Genomic DNA, 21,661 nt, shown 5'->3' on the forward strand with positions numbered 1-21,661 from the left:
CCTTCACCCAGTCGTTACACCAATTGGCACTAAGGGGCCTAAAGTGTGCCAAGAAAACACCCCCCACACCATTACACCACCACCACCAGCCTGCACAGTGGTAACAAGGCATGATGGATCCATGTTCTCATTCTGTTTACGCCAAATTCTGACTCTGCCATCTGAATGTCTCAACAGAAATCGAGACTCATCAGACCAGGCAACATTTTTCCAGTCTTCAACTGTCCAATTTTGGTGAGCTTGTGCAAATTGTAGCTTCTTTTCCCTATTTGTAGTGGAGATGAGTGGTACCCGGTGGGGTCTATTGCTGTTGTAGCCCATCCGCCTAAAGGTTGTGCTTGTTGTGGCTTCACAAATGCTTTGCTGCATACCTCGGTTGTAACGAGTGGTTATTTCAGTCAAAGTTGCTCTTCTATCAGCTTGAATCAGTCGGTCCATTCTGCTCTGACCTCTAAGCATCAACAAGGCATTTTCGCCCACAGGACTGCCGCATACTGGATGTTTTTCCTTTCACACCATTCTTTGTAAACCCTAGAAATTGTTGTGCGTGAAAATCCCTGTAACTGAGCAGATTGTGAAATACTCAGACTGGCCGGTCTGGCAACAACAACCATGCCATGCTCAAAATTGCTTAAATCACCTTTCTTTCCCATTTTGACATTCAGTTTGTAGTTCAGGAGATTGTCTTGACCAGGACCACACCCCTAAAATGCATTGAAGCAACTGACATGTGATTGGTTGATTAGATAATAGCATTGAGAAATTGAACAAGTGTTCCTAATAATCCTGTAGATGAGTGTATATGTATATATTAATGTATTCTTAATACGTGAGTTACAGTAGTCATCAGGTTGTGTGTTTTTGACATGTTCTGATGGTATGCATGTTTGTGTTGCAGAAGGTGTGCACCAAATGTGGAATTGAGACTGCAGACAGTCATAAAAGGGCTCAGTGGCTTTGCAAGATCTGCAGCGAACGGAGAGAGGTACAGTGCCATGCATGTTTTACCTTCAAGCTAAACAACCCCATTTGTGCTTTTGAATTAGTTTTTGTTTCAGATGTGAGAGCTCAGGGGAGGAATTCTAATAATAGAATAAGAAATCTAGTTCCAAAGGATATTATTTCTTTACTGATAACCAACGTAGTCTCCGACAGACTGCCTACAGTCTGTCCACATTCTGTTCACTGACCATCTGATGCATATTGCAAACTTAACTGAAAATCTCAAAGTCAGTCAGACTTTCTGGCTGCGCTTCAACTCGGGACTCCAGGTGCAGAGCTTTTTATCAGTCCACCAGGAAATTAAATTGTGTTTACAATGCACCGTCTTGTAATAATGGGAGGATATGAGGAATAACTAATCCCAGAAAATGGCAAAATTTGCCAGGTTTGTGGCTTCATCTCCTTTGACATATTAATCAAATGGTTTTTACTCTCCAAGCAAGCAGTTATTTTCCAGAATAACCTGGAGTTCTTTTGCATCAGTTCGTTTTCATTATTCATGCTTTTTGAAGCTTATTTTTACCAGCTTAGGTGCCTACATCATGATGACTTCCAACACAAGTGAAAATTATGGTTGACAAAGGGTATGACACCAATAATGGGATAAGTAATGAGTAGTCACAGTAAGGTGAATCAGGCCGTATTGTTTGTGGTCAGACTAATGTTGTACTGTTGTACATTAATAAGAAAATCTCATCGCTTTTTTGAAGGCTAGCGCTTCGCCTTCAAATTTGTGGAGAAATTAAATTGCTACCTCTCTGTTGATTGGAGTGTGTGTGTATTCAAGGTTCAGGGTCATCATGAAAGGAGGAGATGAAAGAGGAATCATTCAGTCTGCCAACCACAGTTCAAAACCACAGACAGACTGTAATGCAGCCTGGAACATTTAGTATGATCACGTTGAGTATATTAAAAATCAATAAATGCAATAATCTGATTTAAGCTTAAATTATAGAACCAAAATTCAATTGTATGGTTGTTATATTGTCTGAGGCTTTGAAGGAATGTAGAGCATGATGCTATATTGCAGTTTTCACAAATATTGAATATTCCATCAAGGTTTCCCTTTATGTTAAACTAGTGTTGTCAAAAGACCCGGTACTTCGGTACGAAGTCGGTACTAAAAAAAATGAAAATGTCATGGTACCAGGTTTCTTTAAGTACCGGTGGTACCGAGGACCCGGTCAACCCGGTTCTTGACGCATATAGCGCTATGATTTCCGCGAAGCAGAAAATGCAGACGGAATCTCAAAATCCAGTCATGAAAATCAAACTTGCATTTTAATATGGACAGTCAAGGAATTTGTCAAAGTTAGCATAAATTAATCAAATCAAATCTCCATATGGACCAGTATCTGTAAATGTTAAGCTGCAAAAGTTGGTTGAAATATGAATCCTGCATGTTTTGCGTGTCTCTGTGTGAATGAATGAATGGCAGAGACGTGCGGGTTTGTTTACTACATAGACTTTCAGCATCTGCCGTCGCAATGAGGACATAAATACATAAACAACATAACAAGAATTGTTCTGAGTCACTTCACAAGCATTTTACAGCTTCATTTGAGTAATACCAATGTCAGTTTAAAGGTATTCACGGTAACCCGTCAGAGTAAGGCATTGTGCTAGAAATATTACTATTATTTAGTAGAAAGTATATGATACTGCTACCTCTGTTGAAACTTTGTTTTTAAAGAAATAAATCGCACAATATTTCTTCCATGTTTTAATTTTATTTGCAAATCCCCTTTATTTACCAAAAAATACAATTTGGGTGAAACTTGTTTACTGTTTTTCATAATTATATTACTTGTAGAAAAACTTTAAACACAATTGTAAATAAGTATAAAGAATGGCATTGGTTTTATTTTTAGTGTTAAGTTTTTTTTTTAAACTTTTTTAATTAGCACATTTTTGTGTTTTGCTTTTGGTAGCGAAATTGGTACAGAGGATCGTGGATTTTTACTGGTATCTGAACCGAATACTGAAATTTTGGTACTGTGACAACACTGTTAAACTATAAAAAACTTACTATGCCATTCATTTTCATTTTAACACAACTGAAGTTTTTGATGCACTGCTGTGAATAAAATGGGCCTTATTTACAACCCAGAGCTGGAAAAGGTGATAGAGGCTCCATGAGCGAGACAGCTGCTGGCAAACTGTCTTATCATGGGTTAGGCAGATAATAGAGGCTTGTTGTCAAAATGACTGTTTCTTACTGGATTTGGAGATTTGGTTTTGACACTTCGGTCACTGTTCTTCCTGTCAGAGGAGCACTTTTTTCTTTAGGAGTCATGACTCCTTCCTGTTCGAGTCACCTCAGGCTTTGCTTACATTTTCAAAATTTGGTCATAGAAATTTTGACACTACTAGTATTAATAGCAGTGTTAATAGATGATAGTACAACCCAAAATAAAATTAAAAAACTGTCAATTCAAGCACCCTCATGTCTTTCCAAACCTATATAAGATATTTTAAAAATTGTTTCAGCAGTTTTTTTCTATACAGTAAAAGTCAGTAGGGTCCAAAACAACTTTGGACTCCTCTGCTGATAAAGCACACAGTGAGTTGGAGAGAAAAAAAATTAACTGCCTGATATGGGTGTGCGGTATATTGTCAACAGTAAAATTGTAATTGTTGTTTAAAGGATATGCGATTTGACATTAGCAAGTATACACAGTATTGGAAAAACCAAACAAAAACCCACCCAGAGAGTGCATTCATACACTACATGATGTAGGTTAGACTACTGTGCGAGCACATTTACACAGTTAATACTTTCACTGCATTATTTAGACTATTAAAATGCATTAAGAATTCCCCCAAAATTCAATATAAGGGGCCAAATACAGTTAGGCCCATATATATTTTGACACAGGCATAAACATTGTTATTTTAGCCATTGACCAAAGTATATTCAAATTACAGTTATATAATGGACATCAGCTTTAAAGTGCACCCTCTGAGGGTATACTCATCAAAATTGGAGGAAAGGTTTAGGAATCACAGAACTTTTATATGTACTTCCTCCCTTTTTTCATAGATAGATGTGAGGTATTCCTTTCATTATTTCTATACCAGTTGAGCAGGTAAAATAAAAGGTCTGGAGATGATTGTAAGTGTGGCATTTGAAATTGGAAGCTGTTGCTGTTAGGGATGGAAAAAAAAAAAAATTTCAGAACCAATCCAATTCCGAAAATTCTGAAATTCTGCCGATACCGAACCAATCTGATATCAGCTGAGTTTTTTTTTTATTCAATATAGAATTTCTATGCTTCTCTGTTTTGATCTGATAGTCACTCTTTTGTGCGTTTAACACGATCTACTACGTATAGACAACTTAATTTGTTTGAAAAATAACAAATGAAAAAATATATAATCACATTTAAAAATGACTATGACATCACAATCACTATGACAAAAATACTATTATAAACTAGGTTAGTGGATAGTTCAGCAGCAAAAGATACTCTAGAAATATATAAGAGATAATTGTATAAAATCTAATGAAATATTTTATTTACAAATAAAAGTGAAAATATCTAAAATCTGGTTAAATGTTACACATAGCTGTTTGTATTGTTGTAAAATACATTAATGAAAAACAAGTATATACATTTATATAGAAATCTAATAGACGTTTCTTTTAAAGGTCCTGTTCTTCGTGATCCCATGTTTTAAACTTTAGTTAGTGTGTAATGTTGTTGTTAGAGTATAAGTAATATCTGTAAAATTTTAAAGCTCAAAGTTCAATGCCAAGCGAGATATTTTATTTAACAGAATTTGCCTACAACGAACGACCCATTTGGACTACATCCCTCTAGTTCCTGCAGGAATGACATCACTAGAACCGTTTTTTGACTAACCTCCACCCATAGGAATACAAAAAAAGGGGGCGTGGTCTTGTTCCGCTCGCACGGAGAAGGAAGAAGAGTTGCGTTTGAAGAGTGCTTTTTTTATAATTATAGAGATTTTATAATTATAAATTTCTTTGGCGGAAGGCCCCGTCCATGGTTCGTAATCCGAGGGTAGCGGACCTGCATTTCCTGCCTGAAGACGAAGGCAGGGGCGCAGCCGACCCCCCTGGAAGGTAAGGACAGGACCATCCTGGTGGTGGTGGGGAGGGTGGAGGTTATCACGTCAGCATCTGCGAACTCAAACATGTGTAAGTACGATCTTTTATACCGAAGTATAAAGACGTGATTGGATAATGATGAAAGTAATAAGTGACGAAGTAATTGAGTCTTCCTGGCAGAACTTAGGCTAAAGCTTTCATTTCTTCCAGAAAGACTCGGGAGATAAAATGATGTACGAAGCATACATTTATTGACAACTCAGCAAGCATAATTATAAATTTCTTTGGCGGAAAGCCCCGTCCATGGTTCGTAATCTGAGGGTAGCGGACCTGCATTTCCTGCCTGAAGACGAAGGCAGGGGCGGAGCCGACCCCCCCCCCAAAAAAAGGTGGATTATGAAACCACCAGACGGGGCCAGCCTTCCCCCCAAAATAAGTAGATGAAAGTATACACACCAGTTGTGAATCCTAAGGTTCCTGGAAGATAAAAAGAGAGAGTTAACGTGATCAGTATGATAAACGTTAGATTAAACCTTATATGCCTATGTTTAAATGAATTTTTTTTTTTTTTATAAATATTTACATTTTATTTCAGACATAACCAAGCCTCGATAGACCATACATAAATGGCCACGATAGGTCAAAAATAGACAGGCCTCGATAGACCATACAGAAATAGCCACGATAGGCCAGACATATACAGGCCTCGATAGACCATACAGAAATAGCCACGATAGGCCAGACATAGACAGGCCTCGATAGACCATACAGAAATAGCCACGATAGGCCAGACATAAAAAGGCCTCGATAGACCGTACAGAAATAGCCACGATAGGCCAGACATAAACAGGCCTCGATAGACCGTACAGAAATAGCCACGATAGGCCAGACATAGACAGGCCTCGATAGACCGTACAGAAATAGCCACGATAGGCCAGACATAGACAGACCTCGATAGACCGTACAGAAATAGCCACGATAGGCCAGACATAGACAGGCCTCGATAGACCGTAAAGAAATAGCCACGATAGGCCAGACATAGACAGGCCTCGATAGACCGTACAGAAATAGCCACGATAGGCCAGACATAGACAGGCCTTGATAGACCGTACAGAAATAGCCACGATAGGCCAGACATAGACAGGCCTCGATAGACCGTACAGAAATAGCCACGATAGGCCAGACATAGACAGGCCTCGATAGACCGTACAGAAATAGCCACGATAGGCCAGACATAGACAAGCCTCGATAGACCGTACAGAAATAGCCACGATAGGCCTGACATAGACAGGCCTCGATAGACCGTACAGAAATAGCCACGATAGGCCAGACATAGACAGGCCTCGATAGACCGTACAGAAATAGCCACGATAGGCCAGACATAGACAGGCCTCGATAGACCGTACAGAAATAGCCACGATAGGCCAGACATAGACAGGCCTCGATAGAACGTACAGAAATAGCCACGATAGGCCTGACATAGACAGGCCTCGATAGACCATACAGAAATAGCCACGATAGGCCCAGACATAGACAGGCCTCGATAGACCATACAGAAATAGCCACGATAGGCCTGTGACGACCTGGGTCTTCATTGGGTTTTTTCCCAGTAGCAGACGATGACTCCGCCCCCCCATAACCTGGTTGAATCCATGACACCTGTGCCTAATTTCCCTTGCCTCTTTAAGAGAAGCAAGCTCGATGGCAGAAGGCGGGCGGCCAAGTTGATTGCTTTCCGTTATTGTTTGGTTATGTTTCATTTTGCATACATCACGACACCACAGCACATTACATTCTCACACACACCCTTAGGACGACATTACTGACTTTTGAACACTACAGTACATAGTTTTTGTATATTTATCTTATCTAAATAAAACGTTTCTTTACGAATTGGCTCTCTTATGTCCCAGTTTTTGTTGCGTCCCCTTTTTGAGTCACGGGGCGTAACAAATGGGGGCTCGTCCGTTCTTAATCCCAATTTGAATAATTAAGTCACGATAGGTGCTTTGGGACATCTGAAAGCATTTGGTGCAGTTGTTTGGTCGTCGTTTGAATCCTCCGACTGGTAAGTTTCCTTTGTGCAATTGTTTGTTTTGACTTGGAATTTATCCCTGTTAGGTTTAGCGGTGTGTTTCCTTTGAAACATATCGGGTTTTGTTATTTTTGTAGTGTTGTGGTGAACGCGGGTAGTAGCGGTTGTCTCGGAGCATTTCCATGGTGTTGAGAATTGTCGCTGGTTTAACCAGTTGCAGTTCCACCCACTGGGCTTGTGTGCTTAATTTCCCACCGCCAATATCCACATGAAGACTAGGTTTTAGTTAGGTAGGTAGATTTTAAAGAGTTAGATAGTGGGTTAATTTCCAAGTATTTGATTGCACATTTGAATACTTTCAGTCTGATTTGTTTGCTTATGGCTGATATTGACCAATTTGTTGAATCGCCGTCGCACGTGTTGTTAAATAAGTGTACAAAAGAACAACTTTTGAAAATCGCTGAATATTATGAAGTAAAACTTAGCGATAAGAGAATAAAAGAAAGTAGTGTTAAAATTGAGTTGAAAAATAAACTGGTTGATAAGAAAGTTTTGACAGCTGAAATTAGTGAAAGTGACCAGCATGTAAAAAGTTTGACTACACAGTCTGCTTTAACTTTTGGCCAGCAAAAAGAGTTATTATTGTTACAAATGGAACATGAGAAAATAAAGCAGAAGTCGGAGCGTGATAAAATGGAATTAGAAAAAGCAAAGATGGACTTGCAGTTTTTAAAACTCAAGCTCATTGAAGAAGGTAAAGTTGGTGACGTCGGTTCAACTGTTGGTGAGAGTGAGAAGTTTCCACTGAATCAAAGCTTAAAACTTGTTCCTAAATTTAATGAGGTTGATCCGGATGTTTTTTTTACTATGCTTGAATGTCTTGCTGTGTTACAAGGTTGATCTAAAACAGACTGTGTTCTGTTACTACAGAGTGTATTAGTTGGTAAGGCGCAGTTAGCGTTTGCTGCTTTGAGTGCAGATGACTGTAGAGATTATGAAACCGTTAAATTCGCGGTTTTGAAAGCATATGAGTGTGTACCAGAAACATATCAACAACGCTTTAGGTCTTGTAAAAAGGAGCAGGGACAAACTCATTTGGAGTTTGTGCAAGATTTAAGACGACATGTTACTCGTTGGTGTGCGTCGCTTAAGGCCAAAACATTTGAGGAACTGCTTGAATTGATTATAATTGAACAGTTTAAACTTTCCGTTTCTGATCCAATTGGGATGTATATCCGTGAGCACAAAATTGAGTCTCCTGAGGCAGCAGCGTTGTTGACTGATGACTTTATGCTCACTCATAAAAACACTGCTGCTGATTGGAGAACACGTGAAGTTGCCGCGAAACGCGTTACATATGCTGTTTCTCAGGGTGGTTACTTTTCTTCAGGGAAGTTTGATCCGTCTAAAATCTGTAACTACTGTCGGGAAAAAGGCCACTGGAAAGGGGACTGCCCAATACTTAAAGAGAAAATAAACAGATGGATGTAAATAAGTTTAAGCCTGCTGCAGTTGCAAATTCTGTTCATTCAAGTGGTGCTGAGTCTGACAATAAACTGTCTAATGATTATTTGTCCACTTATGCTCCTTTTATTACAGAAGGTCGAGTGTCATTGTCAGATGGAGTTGAAGTTCCTGTCAGAATTTTATGTGACACAGGAGCTATGGATTCTTTCATTTTAGAGTCCATTTTGCCGTTTTCAGTGCAATCTGAAACTGGTAATAGTGTTTTAGTTCGAGGTATGGGCTTAAATACATAAACAGTTCCTCTTCATAAGATTAAGCTTCACTCTGATCTAGTGACTGGGGAAGTAGTAGTGGCTTTACGCCCCGTGACTCAAAAAGGGGACGCAACAAAAACTGGGACATAAGAGAGCCAATTCGTAAAGAAACATTTTATTTAGATAAGATAAATATACAAAAACTATGTAATGTAGTGTTAAAAAGTCAGTAATGTCGTCCTAAGGGTATGTGTGAGAATGTAATGTGCTGTGGTGTCGTGATGTATGCAAAAAGAAACATAATCAAACAATAACAGAAAGCAATCAAGTTGGCCGCCCGACTTCTGCCATCGAGCTTGCTTCTCTTAAAGAGGCAAGGGAAATTGGGCACAGGTGTCACGGATTCAACCAGGTTATGGGGGGGCGGAGTCATCGTCTGCTACTGCGGAAAAAAGCCAATGAAGACCCAGGTCGTAACAAGGCCAAACATAGAAAGGCCCTTTTTTTTTTTAATATATAAACCGCCAGTAACACCACCACCAGTAATTGCATGAATTTACCTGATTTGTTACTGGAGAGCTTGCTGAGCTTCAAGAATGGTTTTTGAATCAGGTCTGATGTATGATTCGAACGCTGAGGAAGACCATCTGCCCATGATCTTAATAGCTGACGTAGAGATTCCTCGTTCAGCTGCTGTAGTGGCTTCCCCAATTCTGAATGAATGGCCGGTATAGAGAGAGGGGGATAGACTGCAGCTTTTAAGAACAGTGGTTAAGTGAGTTCTAAAACAGGCCTTGGAAAGGGGTGCTCCGTTAGGTAAAATAAAGAGCGGTGCGTTTTTAGGAGTTCTAGGCCGGATTTTAAGGAATTTCACCATGGCTGAGAAGGGGCAGAAATTATTATTGATTTTTGAAATTGTTATGGTAACGCCAGAACCTTGCGCATCGGTTTTTGAGTGCTTAAGGAAGAGTGTTAAGAATTTAGGTCCGAAACGTAGATCTGAAAAGGAAATGCCGCGAGCAGGATCAAATTGATTAGTTTCTGAAGTGGATTCCCCTGGACGCATAAGCCCGTAGAAGGCAGATAAAAACACTGCCTCGAGAAGTATATTGAGGTACGTAGAAAGAAGGCCATGGCGGACGGAAGTAACTAATTTTTGCAATATAGGCAGGGTAATAGGCAGACGTTTGTCTGGAATTTTGTTGGAAGATTTAGCTAACCCCTTAAGTAGTAATCGAATGGAATATTCAGAAAAAGGCTTTAAAAATTAGGATTATAAAATTTTGCGTAGAATTGGATGCCGGCGAGGAGTCTGCGAATAGAAGAAATTTTAAGATTGCAATTTTTAAAATTAAAGACGAGAAAGGAGCAAACGGTCGAAATTAGAATAGGAAAAACAGAAATTTGGAAGGAAAAACAAAACATTAGAAAAGCGGACCATGCAGACGTGTAGGCTTTGAGTGTAGAGGGAGCGACGCCTTTAGAAATGTAATTTCTAGCTGACGTAAGCAGGTCGTTTAGTTTAGTATTATGTCTGCTAACGGAGGGCAGATTGAAGGATCCGGGTTGGCTGAGGAGCACAGCTGTCTGAAAGTCTGAAATAGAAATCGAGAGAGCGCATCAGCAATAATGTTGGAGTGACCGGGTATGTGTTTAGCTTTGATAATAAAATTGATAACAATGGATTGCCAAATTAACAGTCTCAGAAAAGGCATGATCATATGGCAAGAAGATCTACCTTTATTAATGATGGCGACTGTGGCTTCGTTATCGCAGAGCATCAAGATACGTTTACGTGAGCATTCTGGGCCCCCCAGATGACGCTGGCGAAGGCTATAGGATATATCTCGTAAAGCGCGGATGAAACGGAGTCGGAAGCGGTTTTGGGGAAGTCGTTGGGCCATTTTTCAGCAAACCATTGCCCTTGGAAGAACCCCCCCACACCCCCCCCCCCGAAACCGATTGAAGGGGCCGCGTCGGTGAATAATTGGAGTTGGAGCGATGATTTGAAATCGTTGTTGTAGAAAAAAGAAATACCGTTCCAATCGTTAGGCAGTCTTTTCCAGAATTTAATGTCAGATAAACAGGGATGAATAACTTTCGTCTAGTTGGATCTGATCGCTAAGTTTTTCCACGGAATGTGCCAGAGTTAACAATCGTGAAAGGAAAGCCCTGCCTTGAGGAATTATTCTCATAGCGAAATTTAGGTGTCCGAGTAGCGAAAGCAAATCGCGCTTTGATATGGAATGTAGGGAGGGGAAAGATTCCAAAAAAAACCTGATTCTTGCGAGTTTTTCGGAGGGAAGAGAAGCTTGCTTTAGCACTGAATCTAGGGAAATCCCCAGAAATTCTAATGAAGTAGAGGGTCCCAAAGTTTTCTCAGCGGAAAGGGGGATGCCGACGTCGCTAAAAATATTTTTGAGAATATCCAAGACTGCAGATTGAGAAGACGGATAATCGATCAACAGAAAATCGTTGAGCAAATGTAAAACGAAAGGGAGCTTGCAGACGTTCAGCAAAATCCAGCACATCGCTTCAGAGAGGCTATTAAAAATGTGAGGGCTACTTCTACACCCAAATGTAAGCCTAACAGCAAAATAGAATTTAGAATTCCATTTAACACCAAAAAGTGGCCAGTCAGAGGGATGGATTGGCATAGTTTTAAAAGCATCTGTGATATCAGCTTTAGCTAACCAAGCACCTTGACCGGCTACCTTGATTAAATGAATGGCATTGTCGACCGAGGCGTAATGTAAAGAGTAATGTGTAAGCAGAATGAGGGGAAGACATTTCAAAAATAAGACATTTTTCACCGGAGTATTTCCGTGTTGCGACACCGATTGAATTAATGCGAAAAGGCGAAAAAGGAGGGGAATCAAAAGGACCAATAACGTAACCTTTATTTACCTCTTTCTCTAGCAGATTAGAAACCACATCTGGTTCAGTAATAGCTGATTGCAGATTTTTAGCTATGAAAGAGGTGGTGAGATTGGAAAGGATGCCCTTCCGAAACCCTTGAGACAGACTGGTGATTAGATAATCGACAAAAGTCGGATCGGGGTGAGAAGAGAGGAAGCTAGAAAGATTAGAAACATTAATGGGAGTAGAAGGGTGGCTTTTCAGAATTTTCTCCGAATTGGGGCTTTTCCTCGGATTGGAGGTTTGTACTGGCGTGGACAGACCGATTTCGGGTGCGGATCCTTGCAGAAACTGCAAATGTGTTCATATTTACATTGAAAGAAGGAACAGACAGATTCATTAAAGTTATTGCAAATAAAAGCTGTTTGTGTTCTGTGATATAGCGTTTCTTGCTGTTATGTGGAAGCCTTACGTTATCAGCACTTTGGACAGTGTGCGGCTCTTGGCTGGCAAAAGCTTTGGGGCAGAAAGACGCCAAGTGTCCGTGAGCCCTACAGATGTTACAAGCCAGCGATCCAGTAGGTGAGAAGTTGGCGGGGCTGAAGAAGTAGAAGCGACGCTCGGGGGATCGCTTAATCCACTAGCAGGAGGACGAAATTAAGGAGTTACTGCGAAGTTGACAGCCGGATCCGGGCCATTGAAATTAGCTGCTGACTGTTCGAATTTTGCCATCCTTGATTCCAGACTTTTGACGGTTTGGGAGAGGCTTTGAACCGCTTGGAGGAGTTGAGTGTTAACTCCGTCAGGCTCGGTGATGTCCGGATGAACAGGTGCCCGAGCATGCAGCGTGGTTCTTTTGGCTGGATGTGGTGACGATGACTTCGCTGTTCTCTTTCTGCCTGCTTGTTTTGAGTGGCCGGATGCTAAAGGAGTCGCGAGATTAGAGACGGATTCAAGTGGATTACCCAGGGTATTTTGGGCGAGAAGAAGATCCTCTCTGGACAGACTTTGGCTGACGGGAATGCCGGGTGATTCCAGAGTACTGTACACGTCCTCCGTAGACCACGTAGCCCATGCCGTCACGGCATTGGCGGCACGTGCTACGCCGAGTTGGAAGAGGAGAGGGCGGGACAAACTCGTCATCGGAGTCTGAGTAGTCGCAGACGATTGGGGTATCATTGGACATGGTGGTTTAGCAGTATACGTGAGCAATTGTTATCACGTCGGCATCTGCGAACTCAAACATGTGTAAGTACGATCTTTTATACCGAAGTATAAAGACGTGATTGGATAATGATGAAGGTAATAAGTGACGAAGTAATTGAGTCTTCCTGGCAGAACTTAGGCTAAAGCTTTCATTTCCCTCTTTGTCTGAAGAAGGCGTTGTTTATGGACCACAACCAGTAAGTGTATTTTATTATTTAAGTTTAACAGTTTCTGTAACTTATTACACAAAGGGCAACGCTGTTTAGCCTTGTTAACTAGATGGTAGTGCTGTGCAAAAAAATCGAATGTGATTTTCATGCGCATCTCGTCAGTAAAAGCGTTCTGTGATTTATGAGTACATCTCCAGCACGTGCGTTCAGATCAGGATTGCCAGGTTTACAAAACAAATCCTGCCCACTTGCTTCTCAAAACTAGTCCAAAACTAGCCCAATCGTGTTTCCAGGAGGGCAACGTGTGCTCAGCTGCTGTCGAATCACAACACAGGAACTGCTGGCACAATCAGAACTCGTTACGTATTTCTGAAGGAGGGACTTTATAGAACAAGGAAGTCATCAGCCCGTTTTTATGACAGTGAAAACAGCGGTATACAGATAAGTGAATTGTGTGAAAAATACTGTTTTTTTTTTTTTACACGCAAAACATGAACACATGTTATATTCCACATTGTAAACACAATCAAAGCTTAAAAAAAAACACGAAAAACGTGACCTTTAAATAGTTGCTGCACAGTAATAAAGGCAGCAACATGTGATAAGACAGAATAAGAAAGGCTATTAATCTTTGATTGCGCAGAAAAGTATTATAATACTAAAGGCACCAATACAGAGCACCACAGAGCGCTTATGCACATCCCGTGCGCAGAATGACGAGCTTGACACAACACAGAGTAACAGTGTGCATGCTATGCAAACCTCTGAGTCCACATAGAAAAGTTAGTACAACACACAAGCTGCTCTGCACGTGTTCATCTTCAGTTCTGTCTTCACAGCAGGTCAATCAGTGTACTGTTTGAGTAAATGAATTACTCCAGGATATTGGTTTATTTTGACTTCGAGGAAGTGTCAGCCACAATAAAAAGTAAATAACTTAAGTAATTTGCAAATGCAAAACATTTCAAACGATTCAGTCTGATTTGGTGAACTGTTTCAACCGGTTCATTGAAAAGAACCGGTTAAATCAAACGGTTCGTTTGCGAACTGGACATCACTAGTACAAAGGGAAGAGATATTTACACACCGTATATTAAATGTGTGTGTTAGTTTATTGAGCCTTTTCTTTTAACAGTTTTAAACCTCAGTTACTGTGCGCTCTTGAAGAGAGTTTCATAATTTTGACTGTAGTAACTGAACGCAACATGTAGTTTGATTGCCAAATGGAGGATTACAGACAGCCGCAGCGGAAAGAAGAGTTTAGGTGAACTTTAATTTAATGATTTTAAATATTAATCTGTACCTCACATTGAACTATGGAACAGCTTCAGAACACTTAAAATATAGTGCACAAAAACGTTTTGGTGCTTTTATAATGTTTTTGTGCCTTTCATGGAGCTCAACAGTAACAGAATAGTATACGCACAATATCAGATTTGGTCTCGTCTGACCGATACCAGATCCGCAGAAAATGCCAGTATCGGATCGAGGCATCCCTAGTTGCTGTGAAACCACATCATGCGGTCAAAGGAGCTCTCCATGCAAATGAAACAGACAATTGTTAGGCTTTAAAAACCAAACAACTCCATTAGAGAGATAGCAGGAGCATTAAGAGTAGCCAAATCAACAGTTTGGTACATTCTGAAAAAAGAAGGAAAAAAAAAGAACAGACTGGTGAGCTCCGCAGCATAAAAAGGCCTGTACGTCTACAGAGGACCATCCTATCCATGGTAAAGAAAAATAATTTCACAACATCTAGTGAAGTTAAGAACAGTCTCCTGCAGGAGGTATTGTCACTAGCCTCTTTAACACAGTAATACCAGTAAATTGCCGTAAAATTACCGGAACGACTTTACCGGTAAATTCAAAAATGCGCTGTTCACACAGTCAACAACATTCCGTCTTTTTTCCGGAAAAGCACCATTCACACATCCATTCCAAAATACCAGTAAATTCTGTGACGTCAATAAACTCTAAACAGCTGCGCTTGTATTTTTAAACATGGAGGGTAATACGTGTTCAGTATTTCTGTTGATGGTTTCATTTTTGTTTCAAACTTAAGTATTCATGCAACTGCTTTTGTAGAGACATCGTAATAGACGACTGGTTTAAATAATTATACTCACCATTAATAATACACCTGAAGCTGTCGGGAGCTGACCAATTTAGTCAAAATCGGCTTGAAAGGATTGAAGTTGCGATTGTAAATTGCAGTCTGTAAGACGCGCGACATTGCAAAAAAGGTGCGTTCACAAATGTAGCCTATTGATCCAAATTCATATCAAATAGTCTATCAGCGCAGATAAACAGTTCTGCGTTCAATTTGAGTTCAAAAGATGTCGCGATGAAGTTGCCTGACTCATCATCTCCTCATTAGACGCGCCTTCTATACGGATTATGATTGTATAGAGATTTTTTGTAGTTTGTTTTTATTATTTAAGTAGTAATTTAAAGCTTTCTATAGATATATTTATCATGTCTGTGAGGCATTCGCTGAGTTTCGGTTTATTTTTGTAAGCTCTCCTGTTAAAGTCGAGGAGGCAGAAAGCATGTTTGTTTTCTTTATTTGTATATTTCTTTATTTTATATTATGATTGTGCTGGCACCTATATGTCCCAAAAAAGCGTGCTTTATCTTGCACTCTCCGTACAAAATATTTGATATAGCGCACATGGGTCTAATGTTACACAGGGTTTAACGTTAAAACATCGTTACATGCTTGAACTGTTTTATATCTTTAGATTTTATTTTAGACAATTCGTGATGATTTGAGAAGGCAACTGATTAAATGGCTATGTAAACGCTCTCTCTGTGCTGGCCACTTTAAAAACAAAACTTAAAGGCCTGTTTAACATTCAAAAACTGCTCCAAACATACAAAACTGAAGCCATTTAATGGCAGCTAGTCTTCCTGGGGTCCTCTTTAAAAATCTTCACAACATAAAATTACACAAAACTCAAGTGAGTTGCGGGGTAAACCGAAAGTTGATGACGAATGTCCTGCACTCTTCTCCACTGCTCCGACTTCTCGTTTGTACCCTATGTGTTTTTCCCTATGTAAAACTAAAATAAGTTGTAAAACTTAGTTATTATTATAATTTTTTTATTATTGTGTTCGGCATGGTGGGCCGCATGTGATTTCATGACGTGCCGCGGGTTGAGATCCACTGGTTTAGAGCTACAGGATTTGTGGAGTAGCAGGACCCCCAAATAGATTGACAAAAGTAAAAATAGGAACAAGAAATACTTCCACTACTACTATGGTCGTTTATTTTTTAGATATTAAGACGCAATGTTGTAAGGGAAGCAGGTCAATTTAGCTCAAAGGGAATCATTTAAGATTTTAAATGGAATTTGAACAGAATCACTGTTTCACGGCTAATCACTGAGACACTCTGCGATTCACTGAACGAGCCGTTTAACATCAAATCTGCGCTGGATATTAATATCCAAAGTATAGTGAAAACGCTATCAATTAGCACAGTAACAAGATCGACAGTTTAAGACATTAACTTGTAAGCACAAAACACAAGATACTTCTCTTTTCAATATGAATAAGGCTTTATTAGATAAATCTAAGACATATAAACTAATCTAACACATGAACGCACGCACTCACACATTCACACAAGTTGCAGGAATATCGAAAGTTAGGGAAAGATGAGTTTAAGAGAATGGAAATGTGGAATCCCAAGTTTACAGCAATACGTTAAATTGCATAGACATGAACAACCATCAATCACTTAATTAGCCCTAGCATTGAGTTCCTCAAATCAGAGTCTGGAGGTAGTTCTTTTGCTTCTCCTGTGTAAAGTTGTCGTTGAAAGGGGGGGTTTCCGATGTCGCTGATTGGCTGGAAGTTCAGTAGTCGCTGAAGTGACGTCTTGGGAAGCCCGTGGTTGGGCGTTGGCTGAAGATGCAGAGTTTTGTGGGCTGGTTGAAGTTGAACGGTCCCTCGAGGTCAGACTCCGGAGACACGGTGTTACAAAACTTAACTCAGAACACGAAACTCTCAAACGGAAAAGAAAAGAAGTAAAGTTTGACGAGACTATGTGGTGTTTCTTCTCATCGTGGCTAAGTAGCAGCAGGCGTGCAGGCCGAAGCACGCTGGAACCGCGCTCAAAGAACAGTGATGACTAAAAGCATGGCTAAAAGCAAAAAGCAGACATGACTGATAGCAAAAGCTTAACAAAAGCTAAAAGCAAGATTTTGTTGTGTCCTAAGTATTTAAACTGGCCTGTTGGCCACACCTCAAATGTTGTCTTGACCAATCAGATATTGTCTTGGCTCGGGGGTATCATAAATCTTATGTTATGTTATCAAGCATGTGGTTCGAATTTTCCCGCTCTTGCAGGGTCTAATTTTGGACATGATTCCTATAACAAGAATACGATACATTTGACAAATAACTGATGGTCATGACTGTTTCAAGCTAACACATTCGAACACGTACACACTAAACATGAATATGTATCCTTAAGCTATCCAATAGTTATTAAAAGACATACACAATAAGTGATTATAACATGATAGTCAAATGTGTGGGTTACATATAAATGAATATGGAGTGAAGCGATGGACTGGTATTCATTTATAAGTCTTTTTGAGTTCATTAAAAAGACAGTTTCTGTTGCCATTCTCTGACATAGGGATGTTCTGTGGAGGCCAGAGGTTAAACGGCCCCCTTAGGAATTTCAGTCTGGCTCTGCTAGGTGGGGGAAGTCATCCAACGATATTGTGTATAACTCTCATGGGTTTACATGTGCTGTCCGGCGTTGCATCTCAATTACTTGTCCCAAATTTGACAATCTCTTCTCCGAATTGAAATTGTCAATAATTGTTCTAGTGGTGTTAAGATTGAAAGCTGTTCTGTGAAAGAGTTGGTTGGTTGGTTATCTTGCTTGGGACTTGTGGCACAGAATGTTTTATGACTTCCTGTTGCCTTCCTGAGGAATTCGGCTCGTGTTTCAACCACAGTTCTGATCGACTCTTTAATTTGTCTGATTCGGGTCAGATCCGCTACAATGTTTTCAGTTTATTGATGACCTGACTTTGTCCTGTTAATGCATTGCTCACGGAGACAGTTAACAGTTATTTTATCATACGTTACTGCATCACTAACAGTTTCTCCCAGATGACAATTTCTTCAGATTTCTTCATCTGCCCAGATAAGGAGAAGCGCTTTAATTTCATTGTCACTTCAGTTGGATGACATTTATTTTATTTTCTTAAACAGTGCGTGAATGCGTCATATTGTTATGATTGGCCCAGAGTAGACGTCTTACGTCACCACGTTCTGAACTCGTACGTGCTCATTCCGGTAATTTTCCTTCTGCGTTCACACACAGCAGAATTCAGGCAATTTACTGGTAATGTTACAACTACTTATAGCGGTAAATTGCCGGAACAAATTTACCGGTATTTTTGAAAAGATCCTGTTCACACATGATCTCTTTAAGGCAATTTACCGGTAATTTTCCGGAAAAGTCTGTATGTGTGAAAGTGCTAACTGTCTAAGTTTACAATCAAGAAAAGACTTCACAAGAGCAAATACAGAGCACCACAAGTTGCAAACTATTTATAAGCCTCAAGAATAGAAAGGCCAGATTAGACTTTAGAAAAAATTAGACCCATTAGAATTTTTTTTTTTTTTAAATCCAGACCACTTCTGGAAAAGCATTTTTTGGATGGATGAAACTAAGATCAACCTGTACCAGAATGGCGGGAAGAAAAAAGCATGGAGAAAGCTTGAAAAATGTTATGATCCAAAGCATACAACATCATCATGGAGGAGCAGTGTGTGATGGCATGGGCATGAATGGCTTCCAGTGACACTGGGTTACTGGTGTTAAGTGATGATGATGTGACAGGACAGACGCAGCCTGATGAATTCTACTGAAGTGTACACTGATATACTGTCTGTCAACATTCAGCATAAAAGTGATTGGACAGCGCTTCATAGTACAAGTAGACAATGACCCAAAACATACAGCAAAAACAAACCAGAAATTTTTGCCATTTTTACCAAATCAATCACCTGATCACAACCCCATAGAGCATGCATTCTACTTGTTAAAGACAAAACTAAAGGCAGAAAGACCCACAAACAAACAACAACTGAAGTCAGCTGCAGTAAAGGCCTGGCAAAGCATCGCAAAGGAGGAGGAAACCCAGAGTTCAAGGCTTAAGGCAGTCATTGAATGCAAAGGATTCATTTTATTTATGGTTATATTTTTATCCATTACATTTGAGCCCCTGAAAAAAGGGGGACTGTGTATAAAAATGGTTGTAATTCCTAAGCATTTTATGTAATATTTTTGTTTTGAATTAAAGCTGAAAGTCTGCACTTCAATTTAATCTTGTTTAATTTTAATTCTATTCTGGTGGTGTCACGGAGATGAACCCCGTGATTCCCTCTACTGGCCAGCAGAGGGCACCCTCACCTGAATACTGACACACACGCATCCACTCATTCATTTACACTGACTACACTACGTTTCCCACAAGCCCCCCCCCCCCCCCCCCCCCCCCCTTTGGACTCTGATCACCATCACAGGTGCTACTCATCAGGACTGTGTATATAAGCTGGACTATTACAACAGTTCTACGCAAAGTCTTGATTTGCTGTGTCTGTCATTTCTGAGCGTTACTACCCGTGTTTGTTTTCCTGTTACTGACCCTGTTTGATCTCCTCTACGTACCTTTGCTGCCTACCTACCGACCCTTGCTTGTTTACTGGATTTTGATTCTCTGTTCTCCCTACGTTGCTGATATTGCTGGTATTGACCATTGCCTGTACAACTACGTGTTTCTGCAATAAAGCCTGCATATGGATCCCATGTCGAATTCTGGATCATTACAGGTGGCATATAGAGCCAAAATTATGGAAATTGTCAGTGTCAAAATATATATAAACTGTATACCCTGGTTCTGCACAAGCCTATGGCGACAAAGCCCACCAGAGCCCGCCACAATGGATGGCGCCATCTGGCTATATAAGTGGGCATTCACCACCGGTTTCTCAGATTTTTTTCTCCTTCAGCGACGACTCTACGCTCAACGCTGATCCTAAAAGACTTCTTGCTGTTGACATGCCTCGCAGCTGTTCTGAGACCTGCCTGCTCAACTGACCTGCGCTTCAGCATCGCAGCAGCTCCATTCCTGTTCCCCTGCTGCCATCCAGCGCTTGTAAAAGAGCTTCTAAAAGAGCCAATTAGGCATTGTTGCAAATGCCTCGCTGTTACTGCAGTTCTTGCAGGGCTCCCCTGCACACTGATTACAGCCATGCAGAGTGCATTTCCTGCATGGGGAAACCCCATGAGGAAGCCGCTCTCACAGGGACTGATTGTTCTCATTGCGAGAACTTCAGTCTTTCCTCTCTTTGCCCGCAGATCGCTTTCTTTTCAGAGAATGTCTCTGCCCCTCCGCCCTCCGGTTTTCTTTTCAGAGAGCGTCTCTGCACCTCGCGCCCTCCCCTTTTTTTCCTCCCAGGGATCTGTGAGGGTGAGGACTTGGCAGAGGACTTTGGCTACATACAAGCTCACGTCAGCCCAGATCCTGGTAGTCCATGACAAGCTCACCAAATCATGGCGCGCTCTCAATTCTGCCCGCCTCTGTACCTCCGCTTCATCCGCCCTCACCTCTATTGACAGCGCTGAAAAAAAGGGATATGAGCTGCTTTTTCTGGTAGGCAAAGGTTGCTCATCTGCTTTGCTGATGATGTCCAGGTGTATCTACCGCTAAAGGTTCCAGCAAAAGAATCTTTGCAGGCCGTGATAAACTGCATGAGCGATATTAAGACATGGATGGACCTAAACTTTTTAAAACTTAATGAAAATAAAACAGAGGTTGTCTTGTTTGGTCGTCCAGAGTTGGTTCAGGTTCTTACCAGCTCCCTTGGCCAACTAGCACCTCATTTAAGATCACATGCCAGGAATCTTGGAGTGATTGTTGACAGTGCTTTTAAACTGGATAAGCAGGTCAGTGCTCTGTTTAACTCTAGCTTTTTTCAGCTTAGACTGATAGCTAAAGTCAAACCGTATCTGAGACAGGCCTTGTCAGGTTGCATAGGCCCTCCAGAGACCTCCGTTCAGCCAGCCTGATGGTCCTGGAGGTTCCTAGATCGAAACTGAGATCCAGTGGTGATCGAGCCTTCTCAGTGGCAGCTCCCACTCTCTGGAACTCACTGCCCGTAGCTGTGCGGACTGCTAGTAGCCTGTCCACTTTTTTGACACATTTGACACATTTGTTTGAAGTAGCTTTTGGCACAGGGGAGCTGCCTTGATGAATGTGTTGTATTCTATGAGTACTTTTATTCTTAGCATTTTGTTACTTCATTGTTCTTATTGTATCAGTGTGTGACTAACATATTTTTTTTTGCGTATTTTACTGTGAAGTACTTTGGTAGGCCCTGGCCTTGGAAATGTGCTATATAAATAAATGTGACATTGACATTGACATCAATCCAAGCCATGTAGGACCACTTCAGCCCTCCCTTGAAGTTCCTACTCGTTGGCTGGACCGGTAGCTTCGGCGCTCCATTCTCTGGTGTTCCTCCAGGTCTTTCAGGCCAAGATCCTCGCTTCCAAGGAGGA

The 21,661-nt window shown here is 40.7% G+C and overlaps 1 protein-coding gene across 1 annotated transcript in view; it reads left to right on the forward strand.

The window, feature by feature from the left end:
• The window catches only part of LOC132140882 (rab effector Noc2-like), a 140,712-nt gene that overhangs the window by 18,733 nt on the left and 100,318 nt on the right, over nt 1-21,661 (forward strand). Inside the window, exon 5 of the mRNA XM_059549935.1 lies at nt 899-985. Coding sequence (XP_059405918.1) covers nt 899-985 — 87 coding nt within the window. The remainder of the gene's footprint in view (nt 1-898; nt 986-21,661) is intronic.

Source organism: Carassius carassius, chromosome 5 (genome assembly GCF_963082965.1).
Source record: "Carassius carassius chromosome 5, fCarCar2.1, whole genome shotgun sequence".
NCBI lineage: Eukaryota > Metazoa > Chordata > Actinopteri > Cypriniformes > Cyprinidae > Carassius > Carassius carassius.